The sequence below is a fragment of the Odontesthes bonariensis genome, chromosome 15 (genome assembly GCF_027942865.1).
Source record: "Odontesthes bonariensis isolate fOdoBon6 chromosome 15, fOdoBon6.hap1, whole genome shotgun sequence".
NCBI lineage: Eukaryota > Metazoa > Chordata > Actinopteri > Atheriniformes > Atherinopsidae > Odontesthes > Odontesthes bonariensis.
This window is the reverse complement of record NC_134520.1, coordinates 15283806-15294513: the sequence shown is the minus strand read 5'-3', so window position 1 is coordinate 15294513 and position 10708 is coordinate 15283806. Positions and strand designations below refer to the sequence as shown.

At 42.0% G+C, this 10708-nt stretch overlaps 2 protein-coding genes across 7 annotated transcripts; both read left to right on the top strand.

The window, feature by feature from the left end:
* The first annotated feature begins 189 nt into the window (after window positions 1-189).
* Window positions 190-3244, top strand: LOC142400336 (cytochrome b-c1 complex subunit 10-like). The gene is made up of 3 exons (XM_075485165.1): window positions 190-333; window positions 2007-2143; window positions 2786-3244. The coding sequence occupies exons 1-2, from the start codon at window positions 272-274 to the stop codon at window positions 2125-2127; spliced, it is 183 nt and encodes a 60-aa protein (XP_075341280.1). The 5' UTR covers window positions 190-271; the 3' UTR covers window positions 2128-2143; window positions 2786-3244.
* Window positions 3245-3350: 106 nt separating this feature from the next.
* mbd3b (methyl-CpG binding domain protein 3b) lies at window positions 3351-10359 on the top strand. 6 transcript variants are annotated; one of them, XM_075485160.1, is made up of 8 exons: window positions 3413-3441; window positions 6140-6205; window positions 6795-6954; window positions 7299-7436; window positions 7625-7715; window positions 7825-8002; window positions 8733-8888; window positions 9082-10359. In XM_075485160.1, the coding sequence occupies exons 1-7, from the start codon at window positions 3428-3430 to the stop codon at window positions 8881-8883; spliced, it is 798 nt and encodes a 265-aa protein (XP_075341275.1). In that variant the 5' UTR covers window positions 3413-3427; the 3' UTR covers window positions 8884-8888; window positions 9082-10359. The 6 variants fall into 6 exon arrangements, with proteins under 6 accessions (XP_075341276.1, XP_075341275.1, XP_075341274.1 ...); XM_075485159.1 differs by having other exon boundaries at window positions 6137-6205; XM_075485161.1 differs by lacking the exon at window positions 6140-6205 and having other exon boundaries at window positions 3351-3441.
* Window positions 10360-10708: the final 349 nt, after the last annotated feature.

Below are 10708 nucleotides of genomic sequence, written 5' to 3'. Positions count from 1 at the left end.
GGCGTGTGATATTTATTTAAAAAAAAAAAAATCTCATAGTAATAATGTCGTAGCTGGATGATTGCTAAGAGTGGAGCGTCCAGATTGTTTCAAACTGCGTCGTGTCTACTGACCTGTTAAGTGGTGGCCTGAGACAATCCCGAGCTAACCTGGATGTTCTCGCCGTCGGTTATTTTTAACAGGCATTAGAAGAGACAACCCAAGGTAGGGGTCCTTAACAGCCATCAACTTCGAAACATTTCATGTTGTCAAGAGCTACGAGAAGGTCAGAATGGTCCAGAAAATACTCAATAAATTCGTCGGCGCGAAGTACATTACTATTCTAAGGACGTGGTAAGTTGAAATAATAATAGGTTGAGTTCTGGGATTAATTTTGAGTGTTTTTATCATGTTTGTTGGGCTGTCAACGTCTGTGTCCTGTGTGACCCGCTTTGCTTACAAGCTAACTTTAGCTTCGCCTGTACGTTCATTTCTAACTCTGCCGTTCGTCTCAGTCTTATTATTTTTTTATTAGTGGAGAAGGGAAATGACCAGAGGGACCCTGCAAAGATGTAAAGAATTGGATGTTATTGGCTTTAAAGTAAATCATATCGAACTTTCTAGACTTCTTAGCCCTCGCCGAGCACAGATTTGTTTGCCCTTTGGAAGATGGTAAAGCTGATTAACCTCGTACTTGCTGGATTATGCACATTCGTAACTAATATACAAATTTGAATTGTAATAACTCAGTCCAACATTGGAAATGTTACAAGTATTATCTCCCAAATGTATTTAAAACCATTAAAAAATAACTCATTACGTTTTAAATGACTTAGAGTCTGAAATTGGATTTGATTGAAATGAAGCTAATCTAAAATCTTCTGTTTTTAATTCACTCCAATATATTGAAGTTGAGCTTGTCCTCATCCTCATAACGGAGTTATTCCACGTCCTCTTGGCTGGAAATGTAAATTACCAAGTCACGACTCTTTGCGACTTTTTTTTTTTTTTTTTTTTTTTTTTTTTTCTTTATAAGCAGCCTACACGCCAATATCAGTTAAACTTATTCCTGCAACGTCAACATTCCCGCTAAATAAATGCGTCAATACCCACAAACAGAGCCGCCACCAGGTCTAAACTGCAGTAGAAACTGTTAAAACTCTCCATTTTGATCAAAAATTTGTTTTATCTTACCCTTTCCTTGTTCTCAAAGTAATTATTTAATATTAGTGCCCATCATTGAAACACGAGCTCTTCATTTGTTCCACCAATACACAGAATTTCTCGAATCCATTAAACGCGCTTTGAATTTTGTTCATTCCCAAATTTCGTTGATTTATATTTTTAATCCAACTCTCTGGCGCCCCCCTTTGGCGGGCAGAGACCTCAGGTCGAGAACCACTGCTGCAGACCAAATGATTTTTATATTTGAAAGTATAATCAGTGGATACAGCAGGTATGCCAATATTGTACATTCCTTGTTTTTTTTTTTTATGATCCTTCATTTGAAAACAACTAACTGAAGATAAAATGTCAAATAAGTCCCATATTTGTGGTTGTTTAATTAATTAGAAGCTTGTAGTACAAGTAACTACATTTGACTTAAGCACAGAACTTGGATTCATCTAACTCATTACATGTGTTTGTCACACAGCGTTATTAGTAGTGTTCAGAGTGTGCTTGAATGGTTATGTTTTATTTTATTTCCTTACTTTATTCAATTGATTTAAATGTGTCTTATATATATATATATATATATATTCACAAGCATACTTTCATTTATAAGTCTCCATAAACCTACTTGTATTATTTTTATTTTTTATTTTTTTTTATTAGAAATTCAAATTGACAGTCTTACGTTTCCACCACTGTTCTTGTGGTGTTGTTTTTTTTTACCCACCACACCACCTCGTTCCCTTAATAGAGAGGAATAATCCTCCTAAGTTGCAGATGATTTACAGTGTTTTTGCATTTGTGTGCTAAAGATTCTGTCTCACTTCGGGATCCCATTGTTTCCTTCCATCTAGGGTACCAAATATGGTTGCATGGGGAACAGTTGGCGGCGTGGCGCTCATTCACTTCACAGACTGGCGGTTAATTCTAGACTATGTGCCATACGTTAGAGGAAAGTTCAAGACGGATGAGTAAAGGAAAACTTATGAATGTGAGTCACTTGTCATTGTACTCCCCAGAATGTGTAGCCGAGCCTTCCCCCACACGCTTTTTCTTGCATTGTTCAGTTGCATGGCTCCTGAGCTTTAGTCCCACCCATTTAGCTCAGAGGCGGTGCAGGTGTGCGTAGACCACATTAGGTGCCTCTGCTGAACATCAGGTAAAAAGTTCACATCACTTTGCTCACATCTGGCAGTTTTCTGAAACTCCACATGTGTCTGCAGAGGTTGAAAATAAAAAAAATAACCACTGATCACTTGTCACCGCTGATGCTCTGGGCTTTTGTTTGAAAATATATTAAAAGTTTAAACGTGTTCGTTTTTTTTTGTTTTTTTTTTGTAACAGAGAAACATTTTATATTTAAAAAGAAAAGGGTTTTAAAATGTCTCTTTTTTTTTTCTACTTTGTACATATGACTTTTTGATATGACAATATTTTTGGTCACGCCAGTTCGTTTTTATTGGCATTACATTTTACTAAAATGCTAACACTGCAACATAAATTTCCAGATAACATCCACGATGTCGTCAGACAGAAGTGATGTGGTGCTTTTTTTCAATTTTTTTTTCTCCCACACACATTAGACATGTTTATATGCATTTTGCTAATGAATGGGCTATGTGTCTGTCTGCAGGACCACAGCGTGGGGATGGGCACATGGGTGGATTGCTTTCACAGCACAGGCTTAAGTGGGATGCTCTCTCAACAATCAGTCACTGAGGACTCGTTAAGAGTTTGGACTTCAGAATGCACTCTGTAAAAAAAAAATAATAATAATAAATGAATAAAAATAAAAAGCTGTTTTTGATGTTACAAGATGTGAATAAATCTTTATTTTATCCTAATGTGTCCAAGTATTCTGTAAATTTTTCAGCTATTAAAATGTTTTGATTAAACTGCATGGTGAGAGGTTTGTATGTATTTGATTGATCACATGCTGTCCCGTTTGTTTGCACAGACATTTTTAAACAGCGGAATATGCTTCAGATCCAATCTTTAACCACAAAAGTACTGTGAAATGTTCTGAAATGTTGATGTACAATATCTGGCTATGTGACTGAAAATACCTGCTTAATAAAAGTTATTCTCTGAAGTCTCGTGAAGTCCATGCAGACCTGTGGTGTGCCGGCACCGTGCGCATTTTATGAGGTTCACTGCGAAATTTGCGTGCATAATGTCTTTCATTTCTAACATCGGAGGGGGAGGGGACTGAAAGAGGAGAGGGGAGAAGGGATTTAACACAGCAAGAGGCACAAAGCGAGATAGTGTCCTCAAGATGGATAAAAACGAGTAAGTACATCATTTTAATGGATAATACAACCGCAAACGAGGGGTCTTAACTATGGCGTTTGATGCTCGATACGTCGTATTCGTCAAAAATTTGGAAAGTGTGTTTTTCATCGATTAGTCAAATGCATTTGCAGTCTCGTTGACTACAAATAGCGCTACTGTAGTCTTTATGCAGGACGTACGTCAACCTCTTTAGCATCATCTAGGTTAGATTTTCTTGTCATGTACTGCTACGTTCAGTTAAACCTGGACTGTACTGCGGCGATACTGTGGTATTTCGAGGGGGGGGGGGGGGGGGGGTGTAGCCATACAAGTGGGTGCAATCGTTTCTATACGGGTCATTTTATAGCGTACATAAAGCTTTATTAAACGCATGACATGCTTCTGGAATAAGGCGCGTTGGAGCGACAAGAACTACTTTGTTCATTGATAAAAGCCGGCTCCAAGTCTGAATGACAACGGTCGTCATTGTGGTGAAACGGCTCTCCGGTCTCACGAACCTTACGTAATAACTTGCGCATTTTAGTTTATACGTGACAAATGAAGGTGTTCATTCACTGCATCTGTCAGATTGGCTCGTTCAGCAGCGCTGATGGGTGCTGTCACTACCGCTTCGTGATTACGGTCTACTTGTTGTCAAATTTATGTTCCCCATAGGTTAACATTGCTGTGTCGTCGGCCACGAGCGTTCAGACAGAACAGGAAATCCAGTTCCCTGGTGATTTCAAAATAAAAGTCCGACTACCAAAACTAATCTAAGTAACTTGCATTGCTCAAGCACTTGTGGTATATTCTTGATCCCTTGACTCGTCGCGTCACAGGTCCAATCCCAACCACTGCCTTTGACCCGGACCCTCCAGTGTGCATGGATAAGGTGCCCCTTTTACTTTTTTTTAAATCTAGGAGTCGTGGTCATGTAGCCATCCTGAGGTCCCCTTTTTTGAAGGGCTAGATGACCACTACTGCTAAAAGTAGGGGTGTCACTTAATCCATACAGAATGGAGGGGTAGGTCCATTGTGAGGAACTGGGGTTGAGTCTTAGTCCTCCTCACCAAAGATGTGACCAGAAAAAGCGAGGTGACAAACATTTGTAAAATTAAGATGTTGCTGCTTTAGATCTGTCGGAAAATGTAATTTAGATATGCTTTTCTTGCAGCCCGTAACTGTATTTTCTTTCTTTCATTTGTAACATTTCTGATTCAAACTATAGACTTTACTTCAAAGCTCGTTATATTACTTTACAAACTGGTAAAAGTTGACCTTGAGTGTGGTTTCTATTGCCAAACTATTCTTCGTGAGGTCGAAAGTAAATCGCTGTCTTTTAAGAACAATGGTTGAAGTCTTGATCCAGCAGTCATAAATCCTCTATAACTTCATGATTTTTCTAACAACGTTAATTTTGAAGTTTGTAAGGAAAGAAAAAAACAAAACACTCATGCTTTTAAAATTTTATGTATTCACTTCCAGTGCATTCAACAATTTAGGTGCCGCTAGGTCCAAAAACCAGGCTCACTCAGAGCTGCCATCTAGCCCACTGAATTCATAGGTAGTCCAGTCCCTGGGATTACGGCGCACAGCAAAAGCAATGCCGAGCAGGAAGCCCGGGCATTTGGGGAACTGACCAGAAGCTCACCTGGTGCGTAAATCACTAGCTCTGGGAGTGCTGAACATGCTGAGTCACAGGTCTGAGACCATTTTAACCTAATTTGATTACAACTCTGGTAGTGCTATAAAGAAGTTGAAATTGAATAAAACCTTGGAAATATAAAGGGGGGGGAAAGTCTTATTAGAATGTGGAAATGGAGAGGGTAAATGTATAATAAATATATCTATATTTTTATTATTTTAGTAGTTTATTAAGTAACTCCATGATAAACATGGTTGATGGCGGGACAAACCTATGTTTATATTCTGAAGTCGGAATTCCCATCCTTCCTGTCTCTTTCCGTATGCCTCGCGGTGTCTTTACGTAGCCGCGCTGCCCCATTTTCCTTGCGGATGTAGCCGTCGTGCCATAACGAGACGTGCAGGTAGTAATGCGGCTAAGCTCCGCGGCGGAGCGATCTGCGCGACGACAAAGAGAGGTGATGTTGTTCGCTGGGAGATCCCATTACAGGGGACGCACGTTTTAAAATGGTCGAAACAAAAGCGTAAGAGGCGATAGGCCTGTCATCCAAACAATCGACACATTTTCCTAAAGTCCTATCTGGTTATTTGCAGTAACTTTTAGCGGATTCATTGGCTACTTGCGTGGGAAATGGAGAAGAAAAGGTGGGATTGCACTGCTCTCCCCAAAGGCTGGAAAATGGAAGAAGTGACCAGAAAGTCGGGTTTGTCAGCTGGAAAAAGCGATGTCTATTATTTTAGGTACTAAACGAACCGAGCTTGCAATACCGTACAGTTGCACGATACACAGACCTCGCGGGCGGAAACAGACAGGAGTATGATCAGGCGGACGGTGGTTGTTATAAAGTTTGGGATGGGAAGGGGAGGGGGGGGGTCTGTTTGCGGTAGGGCAACGAGGCCAGCAGGCCACCTCCTCTCGCAGTTGTAGACGGAGTTCGTCAAGTCTCGCAGGCTAGGGGTAGCAGCCTGTCACAGCCTTCTGATTAATGCAACCCTGTGTAATCTCAGTCAATACTCTTTTTATTTCCCACTGAAGTGAACCAACAACGCCAGATTTGTTTTCATTTAGCAGAGCAGAAGAACAAGATGAGGAACAGAGGCAAGAGAGGGGGGAGGCGGGTCGGTTGTATAGTTTGTGGTAGGCTAACTGTATCTCTATCATACTGGTGTTAACTGTGGTGTGTGACGTAAAGATACGTTTGCATGAGCTGCTAGCACGAATCCACCCACAGTTGTGCCTTTTGTTGACCATCGCTCAGGCTAAAGATGCTGCTCCCTCAAAAGGAGCTACAATGTTTCCACTATCGAAACATTTGGTAAAGCGTCAGTTTTGCCATGTTTACATTGTGGTCACTACTTTGTGGAGGTCAATCTCAGTGCTGTGTATGACGTGTATTTCCTGTAATGTTTTCCCAAGACGTGTGCAGCTTTTGATAGATGGCAGCGCTTTTGGTTGAGTGTTCATGAAAGAGTGCATCCATTTCACAAAGTGCTGTGGTGTGATGTCAGTGTCATCGCTCTCCTTTTCCTCTATGCTTTTGACTTGTTGCACGCTGTGGTCCGTGTTTTTCACATGTCTGCCTTGTTGAAGTGTGACATGTTTGACTTGTTGTGTCCTGCTGTCGTCTCAGTTTTATGGTCGTCGTCACTTTGTGTTGACAGCAGATTACTTTGAATTTAAAAGGTACTAATACCCTGTTTTCTCATGTCTCCATCTGCCCTGTCAGTCCATCTGGGAAGAAGTTTCGGAGCAAGCCTCAGCTGGCCCGTTACCTCGGTAACCAGATGGACCTCAGCTCCTTTGATTTTCGCACGGGGAAGATGCTGATGAGCAAGCTGAACAAGAACCGGCAGAGATTGCGATATGATAACAACAACCAGAACAAGGTGAGACCAACTATAGCATGTTGTTCACATGAAGATTACCATAAAGTGTGTTGTCGTAGTTAAGACGGCGCTCTTATCTTCTCGATCTCCAGATGAAAGTCTCATTTTTGTAGCTTGCAAAGCCTCTTGGAAACATCTATAACTTGGCTAGATGCATTTCATCTGCACACAACGTATCAATATGTGTTAAAACAGTTTCTGTCAAAACTTGTTGGCGCTCTTTTCTCTAAAGCACTGACACCGGCCTCTGAAATCTTGCGTGTTTACCATCCGAAAGCTTCCCTGAGAAACGCTTCTCAGTGGTCTCATCCTCTTTTTTTTTTTTTTCTGTTCATGTTTCAAAGGGCAAACCTGACTTGAACACATCCCTCCCAGTCAGGCAGACGGCCTCCATCTTTAAGCAGCCAGTTACCAAGGTTACAAACCATCCCAACAACAAAGTGAAGACGGATCCCCAGAAAGCTGTTGATCAACCCAGACAGGTGAACTTTTTATTGCCGACACGACGCTGTGCAAACCAGAAAAGCGGGTTTCTGATGGTGTCACCAGGAGTGTTCGATTTCAAATGTTAAACGGGCCACGCTGTTTCTGTCAAACTGGCCAAACCAGACTTTAGCCTGAGTATGTTGGCGGCAGATTTGTTTTTGACATTATGTCCTTCTGGTCACAGCTGTTTTGGGAGAAGAAACTCAGCGGTCTTAATGCTTATGACATCGCAGAAGAGCTGGTGAAAACGATGGAGCTCCCGAAAGGCCTGCAAGGTAAAGTAGCGGGGCGTTGGCTCGAGTGGCATTTTGAGAGCTCTTAAAATGACGGTATGGCAGCCACAAACCGTGAAAATGTCCGACGACGTCTCTGCTCCTCCCGCAGGCGTAGGTCCAGGCTGCACGGACAAAACCCTCCTGTCCGCGATAGCGAGCGCTCTCCACACCAGCGCCGCTCCGATCACCGGGCAGCTGTCTGCAGCCGTGGAAAAGAACCCGGGAGTCTGGCTCAACACCGCGCAGCCGCTGTGCAAGGCCTTCATAGTCACGGATGAGGACATCAGGTGGGCCCTCACAGAGCAGCTGCCGCACGGTGACCACAGTCATGTCTGTAGTAATAGTTCTACAACTACAAGCTGCTTCTTAGGCAGGGTAACCGTGGCAACAAGCCATTTTTATGGTTCTTTTGAACCACCCTGAAAGAAACCTTTGGCTTTTACTAAAACCTTCTATGTTATAAAGTTGCGACATGTTGAATTGAGCCGGCATTGTCCCGTCTTCTCGCTCTGCAGTACATTATAGAGTTGTGGATAAACTTTGTCAGGTAGTTTATTTAGATTTCTTTCTGAAGGGAAGAAATTTACGGCACACAGGCCTTGCACACTACAGATAAGGAAACGGTTAATTGCCTGTGACGCTGGGCTCTGAAATTAATTTCCTGTTTAAACATTTGGATTGGTTGATATTAGAGCAGAATTTCCCAATGTGTTTGCCAGAAAAACAGCCACAAGTAACAAATCTGCCTTCAGTTATAAACAGGAAATAACAGCTCAGGCAGTGGGAATAATGGTGTTGTACTTTCATACATCTAAACACAATAGGATTTGTATAAGAACTAAGAGTTGGAACCAAATTCTAAGTGACCTTGTTAACGGGGGATCATTTTTGCTGGAATTTCCACAGTCCACAACAAGTGACCATGGCTGCGAAAGCACGTCATGTCATGGCTTCAGTTTCCGCTGAAGGCAGCTGTAACTGCCAGCTGTAACCACTTCCTGTTGCGTTTCTGTGCAGGAAACAGGAGGAGCTTGTGTACAGTGTGAGGAAAAGGCTGGAGGAGGCGCTCATGGCTGACATGCTGGCCCACGTCGAGGAGGCCGCCGCCAATGAAGGAGAGCCTCTGAAGGAGGAGGGCAACGGCAGCGAAGACATGGAGAGCGTATAGCACAGGTGGGCGGAGTCATTAAAGAGGAGTCAAGCCTGGGACGCAGTGTGGATGCTGAAGGAAAAACTGTCATGGGGATCTAAATCTCCCCATAACCCAAAACTCTTGCCAGAATGTTGGACATCTGGTCCATATCACAGCATTTAAAAGAACTGCAGAATAAATCTGACCTTATTGCTGATTTGTCTTCTCTTGTAGGTTTTGTCAAAACCCAAACGGGTTTGTTCAACGCCTGCTCACGAGACCGTGAACAGTAGGAACCCTATTCCAGTCCGGCCCTAAAGAACTGCCCCCCCCCCCCCCAACCACCACCACCTCCTGGTATCTGCATCCAACTTATCCATCCGTCATCCTAAACCCGACTCACTCCAGTACAACCTCAACAGGACGGGACTCCTTCATCGTATTTGAGCCCACGTGATTTTTATTAAAATGAGGAAACTAAAACAAAGAATTAAAAACAAACAGAAGAAAAAGAAGAAGAGACACAAATGAACTTTCAGATGTAAAAAGTGATTTGCGTACAGTGTGTCGAATTCAGTGTTCAGCATTGAGTGTATTTTTTACTAAAAGGTTCTGAATGGGTTTGAATTTGTTATTTTCTTTGCGATAATCCTGTCGAATCCAAACATTTATTGTTCGCAGAAAGTCCGTTTGGTAACTTTTCAGTCCTGGGCAGATGGGGAGTGAATGTTTTTTGTACTTTTGGCCTCTCTCTCTCTCTGGAAACCACACAGTGTGCTCCATGAGCAACTCAACACGGCAGACGCAGATCTACTTTTCTATACCAATGTGACGTGGGACCCACCTGCGGGCGGCTGATGCTGCTGATGTGGAAGGTGTAGTCTGAAAGCTTGTGTGTCTGCTGGAGTTGACAAAGAGTTTTTAAAGTAATCATCATCTACGTCAGCGGTATTGTCTGAGTCGCACTCGGCATTGACCAAAGAGAGGACATGTCATTTTAAAGGCTTTTACATGTGCATATTTGCCCGGTTTTGAACATGCGGGAGGCAGCGGAGGCCAGTGGGAGAAAAATGACTTGAAACCTCTTTTTGTTGTTCACCTATCGTTGTTTTTTTGTTTGTTTTTTTTCACCATCATTCTAGGTGCTTAGTGATGTTACAAGACATTGCTTTTGTCCATTTTTGTAAAAAAAAAAATAATTATTAATATTATTATTATTATTTTTTTTACATGTCAATGTTGCCACACACATGCTGCCTCCTCTTAAACCAACGCACAAAACTGGTGACAGCAAATTACTGTTAGTTTTAATCCTTCATCTGTTAACTGAGAAAGATTTATTCTGTTGGTTTTTATTATTGTTTTTTTTTTTGTTTTTTTTATATCCCTGTTGGATGAACAGTGAATAAAGCATCCAGCTGTAATCATGAAATCCCCCTCACAACATCAGCAGGCTGATTGCTGAAATGAAATTGATTGTTACTTATTAAAATGTGTCAGTATGTCACAGAATGTGCTCGTTGTTTTTCTATGTATAAGGCTGATTAATAAAGGTCTGCATTCTCAGTGGGAAATGTGTAAAAAAAAAAAGAAAAAACCTGCATTTGGCTGTCCATAATAAACCCCTAAGACATATTGACACAGAGCAGCCCTGAGTGGGTGTGACCGTTTGAACTGTGCCCATCCAGTTGGGGCATCCTCCCGCAGATTAACAGTTAACCTAACCGCGTCTTTATTTGAGTCTGGACAAAGTGCAAAATGCTGTCAGTTGGATAGAAGGCGGCTCTGCAGAGAAGAGAATACCGGTTGTCCTCCTCAGAGGAACATAAAGACCTTACCTGGGCTGAAGTTCTGAAATGGT

Bases quoted from the DNA above. Each gene is read 5' to 3' on its own strand.
- LOC142400336 (XM_075485165.1), top strand. From the start codon at position 272: ATGGTCCAGAAAATACTCAATAAATTCGTCGGCGCGAAGTACATTACT. The intron at 334-2,006 runs GTAAGTTGAAAT...CCTTCCATCTAG, and splicing joins ATTACTATTCTAAGGACGTG to GGTACCAAATATGGTTGCAT.
- mbd3b (XM_075485158.1), top strand. From the start codon at position 5,699: ATGGAGAAGAAAAGGTGGGATTGCACTGCTCTCCCCAAAGGCTGGAAA. The intron at 5,809-6,794 runs GTACTAAACGAA...CTGCCCTGTCAG, and splicing joins AGCGATGTCTATTATTTTAG to TCCATCTGGGAAGAAGTTTC. The intron at 7,437-7,624 runs GTGAACTTTTTA...TTCTGGTCACAG, and splicing joins CTGTTGATCAACCCAGACAG to CTGTTTTGGGAGAAGAAACT.